Source organism: Acanthopagrus latus, chromosome 11 (genome assembly GCF_904848185.1).
Source record: "Acanthopagrus latus isolate v.2019 chromosome 11, fAcaLat1.1, whole genome shotgun sequence".
Classification (NCBI taxonomy): domain Eukaryota; kingdom Metazoa; phylum Chordata; class Actinopteri; order Spariformes; family Sparidae; genus Acanthopagrus; species Acanthopagrus latus.
In genome coordinates this window covers 21799514-21827402 of record NC_051049.1, presented here as the reverse complement: position 1 = coordinate 21827402, position 27889 = coordinate 21799514, and the positions used below count along the sequence as shown (strand labels likewise).

The 27889-nt window shown below is 44.7% G+C and overlaps 1 protein-coding gene and 1 long non-coding RNA gene across 9 annotated transcripts; one reads left to right on the top strand and one right to left on the bottom strand.

Annotated features, from left to right (window-relative positions):
* Positions 1-716: 716 nt before the first annotated feature.
* crb1 (crumbs cell polarity complex component 1) lies at positions 717-24001 on the top strand. 7 transcript variants are annotated; one of them, XM_037114893.1, is made up of 14 exons: positions 717-1006; positions 4360-4596; positions 5230-5425; positions 5605-5744; positions 6074-6256; positions 7968-8933; positions 10112-10665; positions 10812-10977; positions 12274-13207; positions 13958-14002; positions 14723-14845; positions 15853-15979; positions 21126-21379; positions 21551-21646. In XM_037114893.1, the coding sequence occupies exons 1-13, from the start codon at positions 931-933 to the stop codon at positions 21363-21365; spliced, it is 3987 nt and encodes a 1328-aa protein (XP_036970788.1). In that variant the 5' UTR covers positions 717-930; the 3' UTR covers positions 21366-21379; positions 21551-21646. The 7 variants fall into 7 exon arrangements, 6 of the variants coding, with proteins under 6 accessions (XP_036970788.1, XP_036970787.1, XP_036970790.1 ...); XM_037114892.1 differs by having other exon boundaries at positions 21126-21364; positions 21551-21633; XR_005077777.1 differs by lacking the exon at positions 21126-21379 and adding an exon at positions 22728-24001 and having other exon boundaries at positions 720-1006; positions 21551-21950.
* On the bottom strand, positions 8684-9225 carry LOC119028663. Of its 2 annotated transcripts, none has more exons than XR_005077779.1 (2): positions 9028-9225; positions 8684-8945 (listed from the first exon to the last, which is right to left on the bottom strand). It is a non-coding gene; the product is annotated as an uncharacterized LOC119028663 (long non-coding RNA). The 2 variants fall into 2 exon arrangements; XR_005077778.1 differs by having other exon boundaries at positions 8684-8922.
* Positions 24002-27889: the final 3888 nt, after the last annotated feature.

Below are 27889 nucleotides of genomic sequence, written 5' to 3'. Positions count from 1 at the left end.
CATTCTTATGCATTTTTCTATTCATCTATTTTTGGAATCATTTTTTTCTGTCGATATTGATTTCAATCAATATTTCAAGCTTGATTTAGCAATGATTTAGTTACTTCCATTTCTATTTCGTCTCTCAATAATGGATGAATAATTCATATCAAGGTGATATTACATCGTGAAATTTGTTACTACTAGAATATGTCATGTTGAAGACAAACGTGTTTTAGCTTTTGATAATGTTTCCCGGAAATCAGTAAAGCTCTTGAATGATATCAGAAATTAAACAGACTTGATGTTAAAATAATCAGTTGTTGATTTCAGCTGTTGCACTGATATCAGCAAATTTGTCGATATCAGAAAATACATTTCCCATTAATGTAATTCTTGATATCAAATCTAACCCTAATGCCATCATTTGCTGGCCTTTTCCAATGAATCCCTTCTACACAATTACATTTTTAAATATTATTACAAAATCATGAGATTTGAAAAATCGAAATTATGAGATGAAACAAATTATGAGATATATGTCGAAATGTACATAGAGAGAGGTGTCTTTTTTTAAAATCTCATAATGAAGATGTACCATGGGGATATCTTTTTCTGTCATTAGGGCTAAGTTTGAATCAATTCTTATACATTAATTGGCTGAAATGGGCTTCCATACAGCTCGGTCAGCAGTGTGTGTGTGTGTGTGTGTGTGTGTGTGTGTGTGTGTGTGTGTGTGTGTGTGTGGCCTGTTGAATACCACGTGGTAGCCCGTTTCTTTTCTTGTCTCATGTGTGATGGAGGCTCCTGATGGTGCTCCAGCCAGAGCAGAAGTGAGCATCAAGTGGTTCTGGAGAGGACAACAGATGCGTCGCTGCGGGCAGAAGCAGACACCGACAGATCCGTGCATGACAAGACTTCAGGACTTCAGGATGGTTTCCTGTCCCGAATATGGATTTAATTCGGCGTCATAATTTTGAATTACTTGCGTGCGCGATTCTCATCTCATCACTGGCTGTGATAGACGGTAAGTGAACGCGCCTCTCTCGCGTTGAGTTTTAGTTTTCAGTATTGTTTTACAGCGGGTGCTTGTTTAATTGTCATATTATATCACCACCACCACCATCACCATCATCATCATCATATTACATTTCTATAGTTAACTCCATGCATGGCGTCTGTAGGAGTAGTCTCATTTGATCAGCTGCGAAAGTGAACAGAGTTGTTGCTGCTTTCCATTCAAAACATGCCTGTTTTATTAATATTATTTATTTATTTATTTGCAAAAGTTTCCTGAAATGAAACAGAACGATGTACAAAATGATCCCAGCTTCTGTGTTTTTAATTTGAGGGTAGTAATTGGCTCGCATTTTAACCAGCCCATGCTTGGAATACCAATTAAGACTGTGAGGTGACATCATCGCCCATAGTGATTTCTGCACATTTTCTAAAGGCTGAAAGATGACAAAACCAGACTTAACAATGGGGGAGGGCAGCTAGTGACCCATGAGGGGGTGGGAGGATTGAGGAGATGAGGCGGGTGTGTGGATGAGTGATGGCACAAAAGGGGGGGGGGGGGCAAATCAAATCTGTGTGTCTCTGGCTGTAGAAAACCCCCCAATAATCATGTCTTCTTATCACCGCTGAAACAAAACAGACAGGCTGATACACTACGTGCATCGGTCGGGAGGAGATGTCAGGTGCCCCATATGTGCCATTCGAGGGCCTCCAGATAGGAGCAAACAAAGGCCCCCCTCAGAAGTGATTTGCATCTGAAAAAGCCTTACATGCTGTGGGAGGGGATGTGTGGTCGGCTGGAGATGGAGCTGTGTTTAGGCCTGCCTCTCAATCCTCTGAACTCTGCCTCTCTGTGGATTCAGTAAAGAGCAGATTTAACAAAAGACACCACCTGTCATGAAAAAAAAAATACATGGGCAGCCAGAGGGAATTCTCCGAGAGTTTGTCCCGACACTGCTGTGACATTCGCCTCTAATCTGCTCTGAATTTACCGTCTGATCCTCGATGTAATGAGAGCTGATGCAGGCATATGGTCGGAGCATCACCACTCATATACATGATCTCCACGGCCAGTACTTCCAAGTCCAAGTCTAGACATGTATAAGCTGCTGCTGGTCGAGAGTCCTGCCGGCTGTCTGTGAAACTGATTGACCTCCACCAATGACAGAAGCTTGTTGCCTCGAGTTGGTGAAGATGGACCACCGAGCGTAATTGCACCCTTCTGCGTCTTTGCGGCCCGGCGCCTGATTGGGCTCTTGAGGCATGATTGCTGTGCGTGATTATCATCCGTGAGCAACATTATCTCTGCTGATGTCTGAGCGGCCTCATTTATAGCCGCCGACTTCACAAGGAGTCTTTCTGGCACCCATCATGCAAAACAAGTATCACCATATATGTCTGTCAAGGCTTTCAAAGATGCGTTTGCAGTCTAACAGACGCGACACTTGTTCAGCTGATTTGCTTGCTCCTTTTCGTGGCATCATGCCTCTGTGTCTCCTCCTTGCACATTCCATGGATTATGGGGATCACTGCCTCCGAGCTGGTCCCGTTTGTTCTGCCTGGGGTACGGCACCTTTGAGATGCCTCAGTGCCAGCAATTTGTTTTTGATGTTTTCTTGTAAAAGCTGTAGGGGGCAAGTCGAGCTGGACATGATATATGATTTGAGCGTCAGGACGAGTGAAGAATTGCATCAGCGTCAGGTTCAGGTTCTCAACAAGTTTGGATTTCACGTCACAGTGAAAGTAGGAAACCTTTTATAGGGGCACTGTGTAGTTTTGGAAAAGACATTGCAACTCAGAGTTGAAATGTTTACGGTAGTAATAAGGCACTAAGACAAACTCAGAAACACTTCTTTTTTTCCATAACTGAATAAACAAGCTGTTCGTAGAGGACAATAAGTCCCCCTGTTTGAAGCTAGAAAGGTGGCAGGGTCCGCCACATATAAACAAAGTAGAACAGTATGTAACTGTGTTGTCCTTCAAGGTCAGTTTGTTTATTCAGTTTATTCAGTCACGAGAGTTTGTTTATTTCGTTTTTTTAGGCATAAAAAGTCAGTCCAGAGTTCTGAGTTTTTCCTGTTTTATGTTCCAAGTTTATCCTCATGTGTCATGTTTTACTGTCCACTTCCTGTCTTTGTTTGTTTCCAGTCCTTTTTCCAGCTCACCTGTGTTCCATTAGTTAATCACTCTGCTTGTATTGAAGCTTGTGTGTTCCCCTCACTCTTTGGTGGTTTGTCTGTTTTCATATGCATCGCTGTGTTCTTTATTCTGTTCACTGGTCCAGTCTTACCATCATGTTTCACCTGTGTTTGCTGCCTTTGTTACACTGGTTTGTACTTGATTTTTTAGTTTAGGTTATTGTTTGTGGATCGCGTCTGTTTTGTTTCCAGCTTTTTTGGCACCTTTGTGATTTTATGAACTACAGCTTTGGTTGCATTAAAGCTCGCTCTTTGTTCTGTTACCTTCCTGACTCGTGTTTGGGTCCATTTTTACAAAACATTGACAATTTCTCTGTCTATCTATCTGTTATTATGAAAAATCAAACTACAGAAATGTATGATGATGAACGATGAGATGCTTTTTTTTTTGCAAATGTGTGATCAAATGGATCATCATGAACCATTTCAAACTAAAATGAAGAAAAAACAACTAGATTTGCAACATGAAAATTAGCTACATGCAATTCAACGTGAGTGAGGTTAACATGAACAATGAATAAATCCAAGTTTCAGACACTCATTTAGTCATACACAGGTTGACAATTATTGCCTTTCATCGGTGTTATTGGGGAGGATGAAGTGCTAATCCTCCAATTAGTATGAATGGCGTGCGTTGACTGAAATGAGAGCTAAAGCCAGAGCTCTGGCAGCATGGCATTAATGTCCTGCTCATTACGTAAAATGTAAAGGAGTAAATGCCTCAAATGTTCGGCTGGATGCAGTCGCCATGGCAATAGATTGAATGCTTAGCCGAACAGTGGAATTGGTTATCATGGCAGCCAGCCATGATGCCTTGAGTGGCCTTTTTTTTTTCAAGCCCTTGAGCTGACAACTGCGAGACAAAGTGCTTTTATCAGAGCTAACAAGACATAAAAGAGCTTCACTCCAGACACGATCAAACTAATATAGTCATTGAGAGCACTTCTACTCTCAGTGATGCAAACTATTCTGACAACATTACAAATTACATTTTTATTTGATTTTCATTACATTTTTTCATAAATCACACATTTACTTATGCTCTATATGATGGAAGTAGCATACTGAAAGTAATTTTTATCATGTGGAATGAAAACTTTTTTTTTTTCCGATCACTACAACAATGATACTCTGTGACAAATTTCTTAATGTCCTCTGTTCATAGGTGCATCCCCTGACAGGCTGCCTTCGACAGATGACCACTGCTCTCCAAACCCCTGCCAAAACAGGGCGATATGCAGGATCCGCGGGGACGGCTACTCCTGCTTCTGCGTGCCGGGGTTCCAGGGTGCTCACTGTCAGATTGACGTGAACGAGTGTGTTTCACAGCCCTGCAGGAACGGAGCCACCTGTGTGGACAGAGTGGGCAGGTTCTCCTGTCTGTGTGCCCCAGGGTTCACCGGTGAGTGGACGGATCAGTGTTGCGAGAACATTTGAAGATTCAAAACACATAATAAACCCTAACAGTGTCATACACATCTTAAAAAATGAATAGCTAGTATACTGCACACCCCTTACAGTATGTATCTATTTATTTCACATTATTTCACTAACTTCTACAGCTAAATCAACTTCAAACAACTATAACTATTTCATTCAATCTGTTTTAGGAATATGGCTGATAATAGCTCACCTTTATTCAAAGTTTATGCCGTGCATCTTGCCTGGATCTTTTTACATTTCTTTGTAAAATCTTTTTATGTTTCAAATCACAGGCAAACATTTCTTTCTTTGTATAGTTTACCGCATTTAGGCAGTCTAAAGCATGCCCTGTTAGTTGCATTTATTCATGGTGAACTTCATTCCCTTCATCTTTTTCCAACAATGCACAAAAACCAGAACAAAAGACTAATACTATAGATCAGAGATGCTAAGATATGTTTACAATGTGCAATTTTTGGAAGTGCTAAGGCCTTGTAGTGAGATAAAAGAGCAACCCAAACATGATCACAGCCACTGCACATAAAAGCTTTGCTCATTTTTGCCCCCTGCCCTCGCTCGCCCTCTGACATCTGTCCTGCTTTCATGTTCACAGGGGCCACTTGTGAGGTCCAGATTGATGAGTGTCAATCACAGCCATGTCTCAATGGCGGCAGTTGTCATGACTACGCCGGGGGCTTCAGTTGCACCTGCTTGCCCGGTTTCCAAGGACACCGATGCGAAATCAACACTGACGAATGCCAAGAGCAGCCATGCCAGAATGGGGCTCTGTGTGTAGACGGAGTGAATGAGTAAGTAGTCCGTCCACAGCTGCTGGAAGCAAGAATGGAGACGTAGGCCAAGTTTACCAAAGCCAATTTGATGCGAGCAGATTTCTAACAGATTTTAATTTTACACCTGTAAACGCAGACTGGAGGAAATACTGTCAGTAAACTCATTCATGTGATGTCTGAATCCCTGATGGTCTCAGCTACAGCTGTGACTGCTCTCACACAGCCTTCACCGGCAGACACTGTGAGACGCCGCTGCCGCCATGCCACTCTGAACCCTGCTTCAACAGCGCCATCTGTGAGGAAAGCCAGAGTAACTACACCTGTGCATGCTGGCCAGGTACATAAAGCACTCTCTTGCTCAGTTAAGGAGTGAAATAATCCATTCTGAGTTACAGGTTTTGGATTTTCTAAAGGAGATTTTAAAAGGTCATGGGACAAATGTATAGGTGAAATAGATGGCGGTAAGAGTGAGAGATGGGTAGTTAAGTGAGGAATATATGAAAAAAAAACTACTAGACTAACACAATGGTTCACTAAAAAGCAGTGGTGGACTCCATAATCAAGCTTACAGCTGCGTACGAATGTATCACAGCAATATCATACTGTTAACACTGTGTGTGTTGATGAGTCTGTAACACTGAACAGATGTCCGCTTCCTCACCTCAGGGTTTGAGGGGCGTCAGTGTGAGGTCGACATCAGTGAGTGTGCCAGCGACCCCTGCATGCACGGGGGACGCTGCATCGAGAGGTCCTGGCAGGCCCTGTATGGCAGCGACCCTCTGCTGCCCGAACGCTACGACCAACAGCATGCTGCAGGCTACATCTGCAGCTGTCCTCGAGGAACAACAGGTGATTTACGCTCATCCTCCGAGTGGAATTTACCGCGTCTCACACGATGATGGTTGTGCAGTAGGAGGCAGCTGCTGGTACATGTTGTGTACGTTCTGTTCACACTTCTGTTCTGTCATGTTCTATCATAACAGGACTTTGGTGAACTGAATCTCTTAAAGGTACTATTTGTCAAATTTGGTACTGCCCACCAGTGATAGTATTAAAAAAAAATCTTAATCACTCAACTCATTGTAACTAGAGCTACAATGGTTATTTCTGCTATTGAGTAATCTGCAGATTGTCTTCATGATTAATCAAGTAATAGTTAAGTCTATTAAATATTCCTTCTTTTATATAATCAGTTAATTGAGCAATCATTTTAGCTCTGTTGTTAGCTGTGCTTCCATCTTGCCACTGTTATGGATGTGTAGCGCTTAAGTGAGAAGGCTGGGGCATCAAGGCCTGTCAACAGGGTCAACAGGCAGAATAAATCAATTACAATTATCTAAATAAGAATCTTTGGTCTACGGGTGATATAACTGATGAACTGCATACAATAACACTCAAATATTAATCGTATGTTATTGGTGCATGGATGTCCGGAGGCACGTTGCAGTGTTGCAAAGATTTACGTCAAACCGCACTTTTCAGTGGCAAAAGCAGAAAATTCTAGTTTTCCCGCTTACACAAGAGTTGATCTTGCAAAGTAGGTAAGACTGTGAGCTGCTGCCTGCTGAGAGTTGTGTTCTAAAAATTGACACTCTGCCAGTCGCAGTGGCAGTGACTCAGTAAGGTGGCCAAATAGCATTAGTTTAATCCCCAGGATCTGGCTTTACTGGTCTCCTGACTGGAGCCACTCAGCCCTACGGTGTTGTGGAGAAGTAGACGAGGAGCAGACCTCCACCGGGATGGCCTGTACGAACACAAACTAATATGGTGCAGTTAGACAAGTTTGGGGCTACTGGGGGGAAAAAGTGACGGCATGATGTGGAGACCTGCACCATGGATCTGGGGTATTTTGTTGCTTGGAACAGGTAACATCAGTCTACATTCTGTATAAATAGATGTTTAGTGTACGTATTATATAATATGTCTGTTCTTTTATATGTTCTTCTTATCAATATAAAACAAATACATAACTTCATAGTTGACCAGCGTGCATAGATAATGTTTTTTCTGTAGCTTTCTCTTCTCTGAAGATGTAACTGTTGTTCCATATAACAAAGGGCCTTCTCATTGCAACTGTATGTCTACAGTAAAAATGTCAAATGTTACAGCATAACAAGATGTACAGAAACAGACAGACAATGTTAACTGACTTGACCTGCTGTGTATCAGAGAAGGAACATTGTGTTCAAGGCTATTTCCAAAGCACTGTCAACATTTGAAAAAACAGGAGCCATGATATACAAAAGAACAGCCGTTGGCAACATATGGAGGTAAATGGGCAGAAAATTGGGCAGAGAATGTTCAGTGTTTTCCTCTCCCGCCATCATTATGAAACCTGCCCACATAATACCAAGAGTACGAAGTGTATGAATGTGACTGGTGATCATTTGTAGTAAACAAACAATGGCAGGGACACATTTGTTTACAAGGCCACTGAACAAGGAATAATGACAATGAGTCGTTCATCAGTGAGCAGAAATTAAAGAAGGCCATCTGCATTCATGATTCAGATTGTTTTAGAGGGTTTGAGTCACGTGACTTTGTTTTCTTGTGCTGACAGGATCCCTCTGCCAGGAGGTGATAAACCAGTGTGACCCCAGTCCCTGCCAGAATGGAGGCAGGTGTGAGAGCTATGTCGGAGGCTACATCTGCCACTGCCCCACACAGAGTCATGACGGCTTCCAGTATGGGGGTGTAAACTGTGACGAGAGGCTGGTGGGCTGTGAGGGACATGAATGCCAGAACCAAGGCTCCTGCTCTCCCTTCCTGTTGGATGGGACTCACGGATACACCTGCTCCTGCTCGCCTGGGTACACTGGACCCCTCTGTAAGACCCCCACCACCTTCTCCTTTGAGCGCCGAGGCTACCTGCTGCTGCAGAGTCCCCTGGTGGACACCGAGGTATCCTGCAACATCACCCTGAGCTTCAAGACCATGCTGCCCAGAGCGGTGTTGTTCCAGCGGAACAGCAGGGGGCTGCTGCTGAGCCTGGAGCTGGACGAAGGGCGGCTTCGTCTCACGTTGAGGAAGGAGGCTTCTATTGGAGCTGAAGCAGAAAGCCCCAGCCAGGTCCTGGAGCTTCCTCACAATGTCACAGATGGAGGGTGGCATTCAGTAGAGGCTGTGCTCATACACTGGGTGCTCACTCTCAAACTCTTGGATGATGCTGGGAGCTGTGGGAGCCAGTCGTGCCACAGGGCGGCCCCGGTCCAAAGCTCCCTGGCTGGGCCAGCTGCGCCTCCTCAGAACACTTTCATAGGAGGTGTGCTTCGGGACTCAAATGGCCCCAGTGAGGTCTCTCCCCTTCCAGCATTCATTGGCTGCATGCGGGATGTGTTTGTGGACTGGCAGCTCGTGGTCCCTGAGGAATGGCTGAGCGACCGTGCTGTTAATGTGTCCCCAGGCTGCAGCCACAGGGACCGCTGCCTGGATGTGCCTTGCCAAAACAGAGGACAGTGTGTCAACCTGTGGCAGAGCTACCAGTGCCGATGTCCAAGGCCTTATGAGGGACAAGACTGTGAGGAGGGTATGTTTACAGCTGTGAAATTGGGAGATTAAAATTTTTTTCTAAATCCACTAGTCCCATCAAACATAGAAACAAAAGCAGGTGTGAGACTCACCTCTGGTCTATAAGCTGATGTGGTTAATTGAGATTGGAGGGTAGCCTACCGCGTCATCCTCACCAAATTTCTTAAGGGGGTAATCAGATAACATCCTCGATGGCTGATGTTGAACAGACGACAAGGGAGCAAAGTGAAGGCCAGTCAAAAGCCACGGTAAAGGACAGGGGCAGAGATCCTCTTATCTGACGTGCTGGATTAAGGATGTGAGGGATTCTATTCTATTTTGGCAATACACAGAACATGCGAGGAAATGTCACAGCATTCAGTGGACTGTGGCGGTGAGATCAAGACATCAAAAAAAAAATACGTGCAAAATTATAAGTAGAAGGAACAGTTGGAACTCTTCACACAAGAATTCCCTGAAACTATTGAAGAGTCTCTGTTTTCCACTCAGGATATATATTTAGCCTCTTGAGTCTATCAAAGCAGATTACTGACCAGTGTCTGATGGGGCATTGGCACACACATTTACTCACATGCACACAACATTCCCCTTGGTGCGTTTATAAGGTTTTTGTATGACCTGTAAAACATGTCCTCCCTGCCACAGCTTTGTGTGTTCTCGATGTCCTGCCTGCTTCATGAGGCGACAAAATCCACAGTGGAAAGTGCTGACAGTGGACACACAACATACAGAACATGAGGGCTGGTGGCTCCTTAGATGTCCTCCACCTGTGCCCAGTTCAGCAGGAACTGGAATATGAGATGTGTTGGCCTATAGTTTGTTCTTCAAAAATCCGTCATAATGCTCTTTTGATAGTCAATATTTAGATTCAGCGCTCTGCACGGACGACAGAAAAACATATTTTACACCCCACTGCTGGAGATAAAAACTAAATAAATAGTAATGAAGAGAATCTGGGACTTAGAGCTCTTTCTGTACGTGGTCGACACTGACATCAGGTCATCTGTTCGTTGCGTTTTCACTGTAAAGAAAGGACATTCATCTTCTTATGAAACCCTTTTAAACCTCAGAAATGAATCACATAATGTGTGTTGACCGAGCAGAGAGATGTTGAAGATGTCTTCCTCATGTTAGGTCCAAACATTTTATTGTCTCACCCGGTTTCCCTTCTTGCAGAACACGTCACCGCCCGCTTTGGGAACGAGGACTCTCCGAGTTATGCTGCGTTCACTGTCACCGATGATCTGGGCCACGACCTCTCCATCTCCCTCTTCCTGCGCACACGGAGGGACAGCGGACTCCTCCTGGCGCTCGCCGACGGCAGCGGACAGCAGTACCTGCACATGTGGCTGGAGGACGGCAAGGTCACAGTTCAGCTCCACAACGCTGAGAGCCTCAAGGCGGAGAGTGCGATCAACGATGGGGAAGTCCACTTTGTGAGCGTAGCGATGGTGAAGGATCGCATCACACTGTACGTACAAACCCAAAGACAGATCGAAGAGGAAGTCAGGACGGTCGCGGTCCAGGCAGGAGACACTGTGTTTGTGGGAGGTCTGTTGGGGAGCAGGAAGACTTCCATATTTGGTGGATATTTTAAAGGCTGCATCCAGGACCTGCGGGTCAATGACAGGAGGCTGCAGTTCTTCGGGTTGGACGCCTCAGTGAGAGCTTACCCTCTGGAGGTCATGGAGAACGTGACTGCTGGATGCTCAGGGGACAACGCCTGCAGTGTGAGTCAACACGACACAAGATCTCGCTCGAGCCTTTAAAAGCATTCGCATGTTATATTGGTTATGTTTCATATTTACTGGAAGGGAGTCAGACATTGTGATGCATTTGGTGAAAGTAACATCCTGTATCGCTTTCTCGCCCTCAGAGGAACCCTTGTTTAAACGGCGGGATGTGCTTTTCCATGTGGGACGACTTCACCTGCACCTGCCCTCCTAAGACAGCAGGGCGGCGCTGTGAGGAGGTCAAGTGGTGCGAGCTGTCGCCTTGCCCCACAGACTCAGAGTGCAGGATGCTGAACCAGGGATATGAATGTAAGTGACGTCCAAGATCTCAACATCAAAACAATTTCAAAATGACACAGCTCCCTCTCTCACTTTCAGATTTGTGTAAATGTTTTTTTTTTCGTAGGCGAGACTGAGGGACAGATCCATTTTCTAAATCTGACCGAAATAGTTTTCTCTTCCTAAATGGTGAAAAAAAAAATATTAATAATAATATAAATAAAAAATGCCAATATAGGGTTCTTAATCACTTTTCAAGAGAATTGAGTTTTGAAGTGGACAGAGGGTATTTTATGGAAACTGTATTTTTTTGTGATGTGCTGACCCCCTGAGTTTCTGAGTGCAGCATCACTGTCAATACAAATCCCAGCTCTCCGACAGTTTGTCAGATGTAATGTAGCTGATAAGTATAGCCACAAATCTTTGTGTCACAACAATGTCATGTGCCATCAGAATGGTTTTGAAGCTGATATTTTAAGACACATAAAAACGGATATAATGCTGTTTTAATTACATTTACAACCCTTTCTTTACACGGCTAGTCATTGCATTCATAGGGGCCAGTTTCCCAAAAGCACCTTAACAGTTCAGTCACTTTATATTATCAGTGGTAAACTTTGTTGACATACTTTCATTGTGACATAAAAGCCTGTAAACCCCAGACATGGAGCTGTTAACCTCTTAGTAACAGTAGGTGACTTAACCTTTGACCTCATCACTGACCTGATTTGCCTTCTATGTAACCCAGTGATACAACATACTTGACTCCCGACCTCAGTCCGCTGTATGTCCCGACCTCAGCACTGTTTGTGCTCTGTAAAGCAGGACTGGCCTGAGGCCACCTTATCCTTTTTTTCCCTGGGATTAGTGATGATTCACTGTGTTGCCATCTGTCCATGATCTGTGGTTAACTCATTGATCAGCTCACACCTGCCGTACTTTTTACGAAGATGTCCTCCATTTGTGATGATCTGTTTTTTTTTTCTTTTCTTTTTTGGTGAATGATCATGAAAAAAAACTTGAGTTGTGCTTCTTGAAGCCGATTTTGTTTGTCTTGGGAGAAAAGGCAGAATGTCTTGTTTGAGAGCTGCAAAATAACCAGTGATTTTGTACTGAAATCAAAAGGTAATGTGAGGTTTACACTAATAAAATAATCAGTCAAATATTACTGTAATTTGTGATAAAAGCCTTCTTCTGGTTGTCAAACAGGTGATTACCATGCTGTAAAAATGCTTTTTGTAATCTTTGAATTAGTAATCTGTTGAACAATATGAGTGTGCAAATGTGTAGACAAATTAACAACAGACTTTATCTCTGTTCACCTAGGCTACTCCAATGCAACCTTCCTGAATGACTCCACCGTGCTGTCCTACCGGGGAAACGGCCAGATATCCCGCAATCTAACCAACCTCTCGCTAAACCTACGCACGCGCAGGCGTAACGCAGCCATACTGCACGCAGAGAAGGACTCTGCATTCCTCACACTCTCGGTCCAGGACGGTTCCCTCTTCATGGAGCTTCAGAGCACCACTGAAGAAGACAGAGGGGAGGGGCAGGGTGTGTCTACAGTCAGTCTCAGCAGCAGGAGGAGTGTCAGTGATGGTGAGTGGCACAGCGTCCATCTGTTCATGGCGGCACCGTGGGCACAAACCTCCCTGTGGACTCTGGTGCTGGATGAAGAAATCGAGGAGGCCAGCACTTCCAGGAGCAAAGGGGGCAACCTGGACTTCCTCAGGCAGGGGGTGGACATCTTCTTAGGGGGCCTGGCCCCTGATGCTGGCTGGTCCCTGACTGGGTGCCTGGGCACAGTGGAGCTTGGTGGCATTGCCCTGCCGTACCTCAGCTCCTCCGATGTGAACCTCCCGCGCCTGCAGGAGGAGCAGTTCGTCCAGACATCCCAGCACCCTCCGCTCCTCGGCTGCAGCGGGGCCCCCGTGTGTGAGCCCAGCCCCTGCCTGAACGGGGGCGAGTGCCACGACTTCTTCAACACCTACAACTGCAGCTGCGCCGACGGGTGGGCCGGCAGGCGCTGCGACTTCTTCACCAACACCTGCGCCTCCAGTCCCTGCGTTCACGGCAACTGCAGCGTGAACGGGATGACCTACGAGTGCGCCTGTGAGTTCGGCTACGCGGGCGCGGACTGCGAGGAGGAGGTGGACGTGTGTGAAAACCACCTGTGTGCTCACGGAGGCACCTGTCTGCACGGGCCGGACAGGTACGCCTGCCTCTGCCCCGAGAACTACACCGGACCCCTCTGCAAGTGAGTAAAGATGTGCGCTGGGTAAACGCGAGAGCGGAATGATGGGGTAGAATAAAACAAAGTCGAATAGTCTATTTCTAGTGAGCGCGGAAAAAAAATATAGACAGGCAGCAGAGGAGGAGGAAACAATCCCAGCATCAATATTTCATGCTCTGAAGATGACTTTGCTCTCCTGTGAGCAGTTTTGAGAGCTTAGTTAGTTAGTAAACACAAAGTACACAAATAAACGCTCCAAATTGCTGAAACAAGGGAACGCAACACAAACAAACAAACAAAAAAAAAATCCCTCACTGTAAATGTCTCCACATGTCTGCCTCTGTTCAGCATTTCAACCACGCCTGCAGCGAGCGTCTCAGATGCTGCATTTCTATTCTAGTGTCAGCCAGAAAAGGCCTCAGTCTGCTGCGGTGTCTCACTACACAGGGCTCTCTGGTTCAGCGCCAGTTTTTCTTTCCCCCTGTCATCTACCGTTTGCCTCGGAGAACCAGCAGGGGAACGCCTCCAACCATTTATCCTGTAAACACACAGCCGCTTGCATTTTGCCTCTTTTGCACAAGGAAAAAAAAAAAGAAGCCCTTTGCAAGTGTCTCGCTAAGCAAGGCACCAGACAAGCCTGCACATCTCCCTTTACTGGGAACATCGACGCTGCAAAGTTTTCATCAAAAAAAATGACTTCTTTTTTTGTTTGTGTCTCCTGTTTGTGCCTCTCTCTACCCCCTCTCCCCGTCTTTTCTTTCTGTTCCTCTCCAGTGAACGCATTGAAGAGGTTCCGTGGTACATTGTTGTCAAAAATGTGTAAGTTGCTTCTTTTTTTTCCTTCTTCTTCTTCTTCTTCTATTTCTCAGGTGTTCTGCTATTTGTTTCCCGTTAGATTCTCGTCTCTCAAATGTCATGTGCGATGTCTCCGTGTTTTGTTTTTTTTGTCATTTTATTTTTTTTTTTGTTCAAGCGTGTGCAACAAAATGCCAAACAAAGCTAATATTATCGCTCTCCCTGACATTGTTTGTCTTGACATGAGTGACAGCTGTAGTGCAAAGTGATTCCTCGCATCTAAATTAGAACTTCGCCCACCAAAATTGCACTCTTTCCAAAAGAAAACAGCAAAACAGTGTTTTTGTTACCACTGAGGGACGAATTTCAAGTTGCCAGCCGATGCATAACATTTAGGAACAGAGCTGCTGCGCCTCGGGCAAAAACAAGGTTAAAGAGGCCAAAGAGAAATGGCTGGCTTGTTCTTTTCCTGTACATATGATTTGACGTCCTGCTGCTGAATAGTTGCGAGAGGTCTTTAATCTTATTATCCTGTTCCCCCTCCTAAGCCTCTTTGTCTCCCCCGTGGAGAGCTGCGGGAAGCCGAACAATGCGAGCTCCTGCGTGGCTGATTCTTCTGCTTCCGGCAGACGTGCAGACGTCAAACTCCGCTGCACACGAGCTGCTCAAACACCTCAGTGCATCTGAACACTCCAGCACAAGCCGTGTATTTACCCTCTTACATGTGTGACTGTCTTCTACCAGACGGCCTAAGCTGCCTGTTTCTGTGTGCGGCGACAACACCAGAAACTACACCTGCTTCAATGGAGGCAACTGCACCGACCGAGAGCTGTCCTGTGACTGTCAACCCGGCTTCATCGGACACCGGTACGGAGGAAGCATTTAGGTCCTTGATAAATAAAAGTGTGAATACCATGCTGTAAAATGACTCTGTTACAAGTCAAACTCCTGCCTTGAAAATGTTATTGAAAGAGACGGATTATCAGAATAGTATTCATCTTCCAGCTAGTACAGCTGGAAAATGAATACTATACTAATACTGATGAGTTGTTTCATTTATAACATTTTTTAATAAGGTTTTCAGACGTTTTATATGTACATTTACATGTGGTAAGTAACTACACTACATGAGACTGTCAGATAAATGTAATGAAGTCAAAAGTATAATATTTCTCTCTGACACTTGGTGGAGTATAAGTGGAATGTGGCAAATTTAGGTAAAGTACCTCAAATCTGTACTTATTTAGATATATTGCATTTGTAGGAAAGAAAAATAAATGTTATACACTCTGTTTTAGCGCCTGTAACTTTAAGCCCCCCCCCGCACACGATCTCTTCCCGAATACCCTTTTGGCTCTAATTGGTCGGCTCACACACGCCTGACCCAACACCACCGACAATCGCAGAGATGCTGTTCTGAATAAATTCTTGCGTGCCAAACTAGCCCCTAGGCATCAGGTATGCAGATGTGTGAAACAGTGATGTAGTGTGATGTCACAAAGTCACGGAGTTACAGGCGGGACTACTGAGGAGCTTCTGTCAGTGTGGACTTTGACCTTTTTAACTTTCGCATGCACAAGAACAAATACAAAACACTGAAAGGGAAGGGAAAAAATGAAAAGGCACGATGGGTCTCCTTTAAATAAAATCCGTAAATAAATCAAATGAATCGGGAACAGTTTGTTGCAGCAGATTCCTCCACCAGCCCAACCTTGTTCTTATGTGCCAAATCTTTGAATTTTTGACTTAATTTAACATTCATGTATGTTTCTTCAAAAAAACAGCAAAGCCTTATGTTTGTTAAACTAAGTGGTCACCTCCTTCACGTAAGTGTCTCTGACTGAAGCGTGTTTTTTTGTTGTTGTTGTCCGCAGGTGTGAGCAGGAGGTGGACGAGTGCAAGTCCAACCCCTGTCTGAACGGAGGCTACTGCCGCAACCTCATCAACAAATTCATCTGCGTGTGTGACATGAGCTTCGCCGGAGACGTGTGCCAGACGGACGTAAGCGACATTTACTTTTACGTGGCCGTGCTGCTGTGGCAGAACCTGTTCCAGCTGCTCTCCTACCTCATCCTCAGGCTGGACGATGAGCCAGAAATAGACTGGGGTGGCGAGGAGGAATGAGTGTGTGTGTGTGTGTGTGTGTGTGTGTGTGCGCGTGCGTGCGTGTGTGTGTGTGTATGTGTGTGTGTGTGTGTGTGTGTAGGGGGAGGGTTGTGTTTTTCTGCACCTGTCTCCAGGACTACTTGAGAAAGTGAGTGCAGAGTGGAGTTTGTCAGTGCGGCTGTGTGGGTGAGTGATTGATCATAACGGATCAGGATGACCAGTGGGTTCCCATACAAAGCACAGACAGTTTGGTATTTCTGACGGCACTCCGCACGCGTCAGGCTTCCCTCTTGTTTGACATCAGGTTAACGGGACCACAGAGCTGTTTCTGTGCCTTAAAATGAGACTGTGGTAATCAGAAGCACCTTATTCAATATATTTATTTATTTTATTCAATTTAATTTACTCACTTAGGTCACTGAAGTATAGACCACAGATGCAGTAATGTTTTGTAAAAGAGCAACATTAGTCGGTTTAGGTTGGCAAAATTCATTCTGGACTAATCGGCTGATTACTCTTGTTATTATTTGACTAATTGTTTGAAATGTTACAATGCAACTGTTGAAAAATAACCGTCACATGCCCTTTTTGCAACGCACATTTCTGCAAACCACGGACATGTTGAAACTATGGATTTCTTGGCGTTGCAATTTTTATCTTGTGTCGAGGTTGAGGTCTAGTTGGAATCTAGGTACAAAAATGACTCGGTTAGGGTCAGAAAAAGAGCAGCTTTTGGCTAACCTGGGTCTGTCGCCACAAACAAACTCATCATCTCATCGAAAACGTCTGTTTTCTTTGCTGCTAACACAGCTGGAATGTGTCTTAGCATGTCTTGGTTTCACGCTTGGCAAACCTGGCTGCAACGCTCAGTGGAAGATACAGAGGTCAAAGGTTAAAACACTGTCCTGAACAGTGGTCTCTGGCTTGGTGGCCATCTTGCCCAACAGTCCTCCCTTTTCTGACATAAAGTCAGCTCATTTAGTTGTGTAGTGTATATGACACCTTTTGTAGGATTGTAAATATGGTAAACTTGCAAATTTGAATGTATCTGTGGTTTGCAGAAAAGCTCTGGCTTGTTTCGACCGACCAATCGTCCAAAACTTAAAGAAATTCATTTTTAAGCGACATGGAATCAGAGAATGTTTGCTTCTGCTATTGATCTTTCATCGCCCAATGACCGAGAGATTAATCAAATAATCATTTCAGCACAAAATGCGTAGGATAGGTGCTTTGGTTCTAAAGGGAAGGATGGTCTACATCCGCTAAGAGCACTACCGCTGCACTGAAGAACATTATTGAAGTGTGTGTTATTTATAATGTCTTTCATTGAAGATATCCTGTCAGTCTCGTCTGAACTGGATTTTGGGAGCTCCGTACGCGTGAGCTATGAAAAGCGGCGGCGTAGTGACAAAGGCGCCCAGAGGGGCTAGGAGACGACAAAATGTGTCCCCTTTGTTGTCGATGTGCGTTCAGAGCCCTGCGCTCTCCGACTGACTGACTGCTGTGTGTTGTTTTGTACCAAAGAAGAAGCTCCCGTCTCTAAACCTTCCTGAGAGAGAGGCGGTAAAAAAAAAAGAAAAAAAAAAAAGAAGATATTTTAAGCCCGAACTCTGTGCAGCCCCGCTTGAAACAGTACCTACTGTATCAACACCCACCACGCCGCTGTGGTCAACATTTCATCTCAAAAATCACTGACATGTTTTTGTCTGTTAGTCCCGCCGTGCGTACATCATGCTGGATGTCTGTATGACCATTGCTTCTTGTTTGTCCATCTGTCCTCATGTCCTCTCTCGGTTTGAATCCAATCTCCTTCTCTCTCTCTCTCTCCCTCTCTCTCTGTCTTTGTTGGTGTCAAAATAAATTTCAAAAACAACCTTATCAGCCTTTGTCTGCCTTCTTTTCTCTTTTCATCTCTCCCAACTAATATTTCTCTTCAGTCCACCGCCCATTTGATATTTTCTTTTCCAGTTTCCTTTTTCCCTCCACTTGCTCCTTCGGTCGGAGGTTAACTGCGGTCCAAATCCTTTCATTAATTTCCCGATCCCGTGCGCCTGTGAGTCGAGGAGCAGTCAGTCAGGTGGCCGCCGTGACTAGAAACGTGGCCACTTAATCCTCTCCTAACAAGATGTGTATTGAGTAGACCCCAGAATAGCCCAAGTTCATAGACACATGGCCAGAGACAAACGGAGCAGAGGCACGTCGGCCCTGTTACGTCTGTGTGTTGTTGTTCGGTGGCATGAGACACGTCCCTTGTGCGTGACTCGAGGTAAAAGGAGAGGTTCACGTTTGTTGTAGTCTGAAGAGTCTTGTGCACTTGTAAGCATCAGAACAGAACAGGTCTGCTTGCTGCACATACATAAAAGTTTTTTTGCAAAACATGCATTTAAAGTTCATCTGAAGCTTTTATGAGATATGTAAAAAAAAAAAAAGAAAAAAAAGAAAAAAGTCATACACATGATTGATCTAAGCTGGATGTCTGAGGTCTAATTTTAGCTTCAGATTAGCTTTTCAATACGTCTGTGCACTGAACGAGGACTGTGGAGAGTGTTTCCTCCCGTCACTCACACCAGAGCTGCTTCAGGAGGGGATCTTCAAATGTCCAGCCGGAGCAGGAGGAGCGACGGCAGCGTGCAAAAAACAGCTTCAAATGTTCATACAGGTGCCTGAGTGTTGTTTAAAGGCAGAACTTAAAACGGCTGACCTAGCCTTTTGATAGAGAAATTATGTTCCGAGAACGACTTAGCAAATACACACCTACCAACACTTTCAAAGTGATACAAATCAGACGTGAGGGTCTCAGTTTCTGAGACAGCTCCTGGTAACACCCCCCCCCCCCCAAATTTTGAGAGACCTTCTCCTCCCTTGGGTTTTTTAACTGGTGAGAAAGTGTAACAACACAGAAGACAACAAGAAAACACAACATGAACCTAGACGTTGATGGGCAAATATATGGCGATACACAATAACAATTACTGCTATAACCATCGATATTTGATGTCAGGTAGTTGAGATGATCTAGAACAGATGGGGCATTTGCGGAGTGAGATGTATGAACTGCAGAGAGAGGGAAGGGGGAACAAAACTAGTGATTCTAAATATCATGCAGACTTTTAGACTTTTGTAGACAGCTGCCTCTTGCCTCCACTCTGCAGACTGTAGCTCTGCATCGAAAACACACAGGCACACACGTACACGCTCAATGAGCTGCTGATTTAGGGCCAAGAGAAGTAATTCCGCCTTCACATACTTAATTCTATGAACCTGCGGTGTAGGGTTACATAGCTGTGGGGTTTGTTGAGGGTGAGCCATTTGCTGCCAGCCTGATGTTGGCAGGTATGAAGGTGCGACTGGGCCTTATCAGCCAACATCAGCACCCTGCTGCAAAAGCTCCAGTGGCTGAATGGGAACAAATTCCTGGAGTGTGTCCCGAGATATCGCGGAAACCTCAGAGAACGTCAGCACTGTCGGACGATAAATGTCCTGAAATTAAACATGGGCATCTGAAGTGATGGATGGAGCTGGAAACAAATATTCAGTTATCGGATATCAGCACAAAATCCAGTGTCGTGCATCCTGAGGAAACGCTCCCTGACGAGAGGAGTCCTTTACACCTGCAGGCTGCGATTCACAGAGACGTTCAGCAAGCACACATGTGATAGGCTGTCGTGTTTGTCCGCATGCAGCTCCACTCCTCTCTCATACATCACGCATCCTTTCAAGCCTGTGTGTGTGTGTGTGTGTGTGTGCGTGCGTGTGTGTGTTGGGTAGGCCTAATGGTGAGGAAAGAGAGGGAGGAAATGGGAAGCAGTTCTTCAGTGTCGGCACTGATGTGGCCATCCTTTGAGAGCAGGTGGGGGGGGGGGGGAGCAAGAGAGGGAGAAAATGTGCCTCACCAGCGAAAAAAGAAGGCAGCAGCATCTGGCGCCGAAGTGCAGCTTCAGCAGAGAGCTGGTGGCATTCACAGAAGTTCGGTCTGCTTCACAGAAACGTATGAGGGCAGCTTATCTGGCAGGCACACACACACACACACACACACAGAGCAGGCTGATTGTGCTGACAGCAAGGAAGCATTGCCGCTGTCTCTGAGTGTAGCTGCTCTGCCGAGGCTTCGGGGTGGCCTCGCCGTGTACCTTAGAGACTGGTTAGTTAGACATCTCGGCGTCTGTGTGTGTGTGTGTGTGTGTGTGCGTGTGTGGCAGTGGGTGACTGATGGCGGGTCCTGGCTGCAGGCTGCTCTGGCTCGCTTGTGTCACACTCACTGTGACAGCCAACTGTGCTGCACTGACAGGTAAGCACTTTCCAGGAGTCAACAAAAGAACAGGTAGCGAGGGAGAGAAAAAGTGTAATGTCTACAGTGTCGAGCATGAGCGCATAAGTTATTTCTTTTCGCCCGGGGGATATGGACGGTTGTATTTTTATTAGGATTATGTTTCCAGTGTTGATTGCTCAGTGTAAAGTTCGCTGACTTCTGAGATTTTTTTTTTTCTTTTTCCAAGGGGTCCCGTGTAACATGACAGGTTCTGTGAGAGGCTTTAGTTGTGAGGGCGGTGTCAGCCGAATATTAAGTGTAAAATAAATGGGGTGATACTTACAGCTGTTGTGCTGTCGTGGCAGGCACACAGACCGCCGCGACCACCACGCCAGCCAGGACGAGTAACGTAAGTGTGTCAGCCGCTCTGCTCCTGCTGCTGGCTAAATGAATGTCACCAATTATTCACCTGCTGCACTGGGAGCCTTGATTCACTGGGTCTGAGGTCAGACGTCCGTGTGCTTGCACGCTGGGTGATTGTGTTTCTGGTTGGTGGTGAAGCTGCTTGTGTGTGATGATCAAAGGGGCCCGCGGAGCTGGTGGTTAGAAGTGAATCTTAGCAGGTTTCACAAGTCATTAAAACACCATTAGACGCTTCATGCTCGAAGAGAATCATATGTGTGTGCGTGAGTGTGTAGGAGCTATTTTTAGTGTGTCTCTGGTAGTGTTTGCTGGGATCATCAGGCAGCATCTTGCCTGTGTGTGTGTGTGTGTGTGTGTGATCCTCCACAGACGGAGCGTGCTCCATACAGCTCGCGGGTGGCTGCCGTGCTGGCACCGTGTCTGGTTGGCTTGGCGATAGTGGTGATGCTGGGGCTGGCGCTGGCCCTCGCCAAACTGCGAGAGAGGCGGCAGACGGAGGGAGGTTTCAGTCCGCGGCGACTCGAGGCTCCTGGTGGTCGCAACCCACCTGCTGAGCCGGGAAACACATCCATCAGCACGTTGGCAGCGCGTGTGGAGCGCCTGGTGTAGTGAGGGGAGAAGAAGTGTGTGTGTGTGTGTGTGTGTGTGTGTGTGTGTGTGTGTGTGTGTGTGTGAGAGTGGGACAGAAATAAACTGAGTTTGCTGCGTGTGAGCTTTCTGTAAACTAAAACATTAATTCAAAATGTATTATCTGACTCCCTCCCCTCCACCCCCTTCTACGTCCTCTCCTCCAGCTGACCTCTGAGGGTTTGACCTCTGACCTCTTGCTGTCTATCAGTGTGGTGTCTGTGGTCCTGCTGCTGGCCCTCATCCTCACCTCCGTCAGCCTGGTGGTGGCCCTGAACCGCCGCGCCACCCACGGCACGTACAGTCCCAGCCGGCAGGAGAAGGAGGGCTCACGGGTGGAAATGTGGAGCATCACCCAGCCGCCACCCGTGGAGAGACTCATATGAGATGGAGGCGGCGACTGTGTTCACATGCTAGAAACACACCAAGGGCCTCGTTACAGGCAAAAGCACCAAGCTGCTGGTCCGATCTTATCTCAAAGACGGGGACAGTCTCTCTATCCTGACCCATCTCAGCCCTCGCTAGAGATTACTTGTCACTGGCTAGCTACTTGGCTAAAATGGACGCGTAAGGACTGGCATTCAATTTAATCTCACTGAGTTGGAGAGCAGAATTGTGTTGCTGGAGAGGAGGATTTACTGTATATCCATTAATGCATGGTCAGGGAAATTTAAAGGCTTTTCCCACAAGGCAACATCAGTGTTAGCTTGCTCGACAGGTTAACGTCAGTGTTAGCTTCATCAGACTGCGAAATACATGCAAGTTTTTCCACCAAGCTAACATCAGTGTCAGCTTGTCCTACATGCTAACACCGCTATTAGCTTCTCCACCCAGCTAACATCAGTGTCAGCTTGTCTGACATGCTAACACCGCTATCAGCTTCTCCACCAAGCTAACATCAGTGTCAGCTTGTCCTACATGCTAACACTGCTATTAGCGGTGACGTTAACTTCAGCATTAGCTTTTCTCCCACACATCGACATCAGTGCTAGCATTTCTTCAGCATGCTAGCATCAGTGTTAGCTAATCCAACAGGCTAAGATTAAGTGTTAGCTTCTCCAACAGGCTAACATTGTTGTTAGTTCCCCCTGCCGGCTTACGCTAAATCCGCATTCAAGGCTCAGGGCGAGTTATTTGTCGTTATACAACACAGGGTTGCATAATGAATGTAAGGAACGAATGTAAACAGCAGCTACAGGCTGAAACAGATGTTAGCTTCTCTAACAGTCGAGGCTTCAGTGGGACTTAAATCTCAATTTTAGTGTTCTCTGTTGTTCATTCTGAATTGAGATAAGACCAGATTTCAGACTCGGGATGTTTCTGTCATGTGGCCCCTGGTAACAGATGCAGCCCGGATGTGAACATGGTCATCCCCTCTCAGCACCTCCATTCAAATCACTGCTGTCTTTCTTCATCTGCGTATGCTGGAAGACTACATGAAACCCAGTGACACCATTTCCGCGTATCCCGGCGCTTCATCCGTCTTCCTGCGATGTTTTGCACCTGGCTCCGCCGCCCGGCCCCACATCCATCTAAATGAAAAGATTAGAGTCCAGAACATATCGAGTCTGTCACGCCTTCGTGTCCGATCCATATCATTTTGGATTGATGGACCAGCGGTGAGCAATCTAAGGAGGATCTGACCGGAATCTGGGACACGCAGACACGTTGTTGTAAAGCCTCGTCTGGGAACAACAAGAATGAGTCTGAATGCTCCTTGTTTAAAGGATTAGATGAAGATTAGTCTATATTTGTCTTACTGTCAACAAATCCCATGAAAACATCAAAACCAACAATGCGTTAAGTCCGTCTTTACTTAAACAAAACTAAGTAGGGGATTGTTGGGGACTATTTTCAGGTGCGGATTAATACACGTTTGGGCTCAAGTGATTCTTTTTCAGCAGCAGGACTGTGTTTGTGGAAGTGTCTCAAAATAACACATGCGAGGGGAATCAATCAATCGCTGCTGGTTTTTATCTTTTTCACGGGATTTGTTGAAGGTCGGAAAATATCGAACGAGACTCATCACTCAATTGATTAAAGTCCATCTGTGTGTATTTATTACAGGAAAATGCCTTTCTAGTTCTTCGTGGTTTGTGTATACACTTGAGTATTTGCTCCTAGTTATTGACTAAGTTTTTCATTTTCAGTGAACAGTCTCACAGGACTCCGCAGACGGGAGGAGTCTGGTTTCGCATTGCACTCGTCGAGAGTAGCTTGTTAGTTTCCTCTAGGCCGAGTCATGAACTTCCTATAGACTGTAGTGTAGTTCCAAGTGTATATACTGTAATGATGACTTTGTTTGTTTGTTTGTAAACTGTGAATTTCATTTTTGCCTTTCATTGTCGGCAACGGTACAAAGAAGATGCGTCAGTTGATTAAAGTCAATTTGTTTGTGTTAATTTATTTTCTGTTCACAATTATTGAAGGTGCATTGAGGAACAGTGTGGTGCTGCTGTGAGAAAGGAGCAGCATTTATATCGTGTTGTTATTGCTAAACTGATCGAATCGCAGCGCACACACAACTTTATTGTATAATTCAATAAACCAGCAGAGTCCTTGTACGTGCTGCTTAAATGTTAACGTACAGCGGCTCTATCTCTGGATAAAGGATGAGTTCACCCAAAAATAAATAAATGATTCAGTCATTGTCTACTCACCCACATTCGGATGGAAAGTCAGGTGACGTGTCAAGGTCCCTAAAACATTTCAGGCAGTTTTACAGCAAAACAAATGGCGACTTGTTTTAAAACGTAACAAATCAACTGAACAAACTCAACATTAAATGTCCCCGTACAGCTTGTTCAGCTTAATCCAAGTGTCCAGAAGCCACTAGATTCTAAACTGATTTTGAAAAGCCATCGACACGCGGTCAACCTTGTGCACCAGCGTCAGACTGGTGCTCGCTAACGCCTTTAGCTTTGCAGCTGCAGTAAAGATTTTGGCAAATAGAAGGAAGCAAATATCACATTTTCAAATCAATGTGGGATCTTGGGGCATCTGGAGACTCTGATTAAAGTGGACACGCTTGTACAGAGCCATATTCTATTTTTTCCGGTTGTTTTTTTTTTTTACATTTTAAGACAAGTCTATGACAGTTGTTTAAGGGAAAGCTGCAGCGCTGTTTTGTGGACTACAACTCTGTTGACTTTCCATTGGAACAAGGGTGAGTCGATGATGACTGAATGATCATTTTTGTGTGAAGTTATCCTTTAAAGCACCAAAATGTTCCTTCCTGGTGAGAGATAGTTTGATGAGTCTCGTCCCCGGGAACCCCCCCCAAAAAAAACGAGTCCAGAGAGACCTGAAGCATGAAACAGTATAATTTATTTTCAGTTCACAGTGCATACATTATGTGCAGTTGTACCAAGTTACTCATAATAGCACGTTAGTTTGACCTCAGTAAGACAGTTGTTTTCTCTGCGATGAGAACATGCAAGTGTGCACAGAATCAGAAAAAAAAATAAATCAGTAAGTGGCGATACCGAAGACTTAACCATCATTACAACACCCTGAAAAAGTGTAACTTCTCTGAGGATGTCACCACACTGAGCACACCTCCTCACCATGTGTGTTTAAGGGGAAGTGACGCTGATTTATTTGTTAAGTTGAACCTCTGTTTTCACTCTGGAGTACCTCAGTTAAAGCTGCTACATAATCTGTCACCTCCCACTCACTCCAAATTTGTAAATTCAGGACAGTTTTACTCATTTTATATTTATATATATATATTTATAACTCTACACTCTATAGCAGAGTGTAAAGTAGCCTGCAGACACGGAAATGCAAATCCCCTGACAATCATTTCTTCATTGTTGTACAACATTAGTGTAAACGGGACCAGGGACACTAAAGCTTTTCACATCACCCTTTAACAGCAGCCGACTGCTCAAGTATTCCTCCCCACAAACCTCTACGGTTAGACTTACAGTAGCCAGTAACCAAAGTAGAAATGCTTTCCTCCACGCAAAATGCAAGGCAGATGACATTTAACTCCACAATACCCACTGCAAGGCGGAATGAGTGTGTTGCACAAGATCCAATGTTAGTTCCGTCGCTCTTGCTGCGACGGAAGCGCTAAATACTGAAATAATACAGTAATCAATACTAACAGAGTAGAGCACATCTGTAAAACCATAACAAAAAAATCATTGCATACAAACACATACAGGTACATACATGCAGATACAAGCAAGCATCAGTCTCTGCTTATTTTGATTAGAAGGTGTCTGAACATGAACGGCTACACGGGGACGTCTGTTAATATTCTCTCTCTATTATTTTATTTTTTCTTCCAAAAATAAAAATCTAAAAACATTCAAATATAAGGTGTCATTTTTTTCTGCTTCTACAACATTACAACACCAATCATATATTATCCATGTAAAATAAACTCAAGCCAGCAAAAATACACGTCTATTCAGTCGAAAATAATTTTTTCCGTCAATATCAAATCAACTAGAGAATCTCCCTCCGAGGATTTATTTTATCACAGTTAGCTCAGAGGGCTCAAGGTTTTTCTTTTTTTTTTTAGAAAAAGAGAGAAAGAAGGGGGAAAAAAAAAACAAAACTATACAAGTCATCAGCTATAAGTCCAACCAAAGAAAAGTACCTAATTTACAAAAAAGTCAAATAACCCAGAGGAAACTCAGAGACATTCTCTCGAATCCAGGAGGGAAGATTCCCACCGATCACTGCAGCAAAAGAAAAACACTGAGCAGCTCCAGCTGGACTGGAACCGAAACTCAAAAAACAAAAACGGCTATAAAAAACAATGCTAGTACCCGAGTTCATGTCAGGTCAGTCTCTGAGGAACCAGAGCAGGTTTAACATCTGCCGATCGTATGAATACCGTCACGTTCCTGACTGTGATTTAAGGTGGTCTGAAAACATTGCATACGTCTCCGGTCCATAATACTGTACCTTGTTCTGGCTATACTGGGTGGTTCTCTTACTGTATAAGGCACACCGTATACACCATTCTGTCATTAACACCCATAGACACACCTCGGCTCACACACAGTTAAAAAGACCTTTACAATTCTTTTTTTACGCAGGGACGTGAGGCGCACCTACTAACTAGTCTGATTGTGATTCGTTTTCAAGTAGAATTGTGCATCATAATGTAATTACTGTTATAGAAGACTGACCCTTCTGATCATTTTGAAATATTTGCATAGTAAAGATGTTTTTTTTTAAGTGTTTACAATGAATAAGGCCAGTACAGGGATTGTGCTGGACTCAGTTTCTTTTTTTTTTCTCTCTCCTTTTTGGAATTACTAAGACTGATTCCTGGGCTTTTAGAAGCACGCCAAAGACTTTATGGGCAAATCGTTAACGCAGGGCAGCACTCAAAAAGCGGAGAAATAGCTGCTATTAAACTGCCACACCGGCTGGCGTCTGGCGTAAATCACGAGAACAACGAACCATAAATGTAATAATCCCAACACAAGCACATGAAAAAAAGCTTTCTTCTTTTTCTCTGGGTTCTGTGGCGGGCGCAGAGAATGATGGGAACCCGCAACCTCTGGACGTGGAGCGCGTCTCTCCACAGGAGAGTCTGTTATAGAAATACTTTTGTCTGTACACATTACATCCAAGTAGCTACTCTCTGAGGAGGAACCATATTGCTTCGTTACAGTACAATCATCGACCACTGCTTTACATTACAGTGTGTGACTCTAACCGAGGAGGACAGAGATTGCATTTCCTCCTGTGAGCAAAGAAAAGGAGACACAGACAGACAGACAGACAGACAGACAGACAGACAGACAGACAGACAGAGTTATGTGATAAGTCTGGTGATACTGTATGTTTTTCTTAACGTGAACAAACAAAATGAATAATTAATCATATTATCCCCAACAAATGCACTATAAACTCCTGTTTGACTTACATCTGCTTAAAACTTCAGCTCCTTTTTTTCGAAAACTGAATATTTGCGATGTTCTGTTTTCAGTACGAACAACAGGGCTCTGGGTCTGAAATCAATTTGTTGACGATCAAAGCAAACATAGAATATCACCAGCCTTCCTCCGCTGAGGTTCCCCCTATTCTACATCTCCCCAGAGCCACACAAGCTCTGCACAACTGGCCTCTATTGTTAAGGTCGAGAGTGAAAGTTAGATGTGCTGAAAAGATTAGAAGACAGAAGGATCCGGAGGGACAACAGGAGGGGAAGAGTGGTGATGGTGGTGTGGAATGACAGAGAGCGCTGACACCGGCTTTTTAAAGATGGTCTACTTTAAACTTTGACCGTATTTCCCTTCAGGGGAACAAAAGTGTCCTGAGGACTGCAGGAAGAGGAGAGAGGCAGAGAAGGGCTCGACATGCACATCTTATTATCTGGAATGCAATTAAAACAGCAGCTTAAAGCACATCGTGTGTGTGTGTGTGTGTGTGTGTGTGTGTGTATATATATATATATATATATATATATATATATATATATATATATATATATATATATATATATATATATATATATATATATATAATCTAATCTA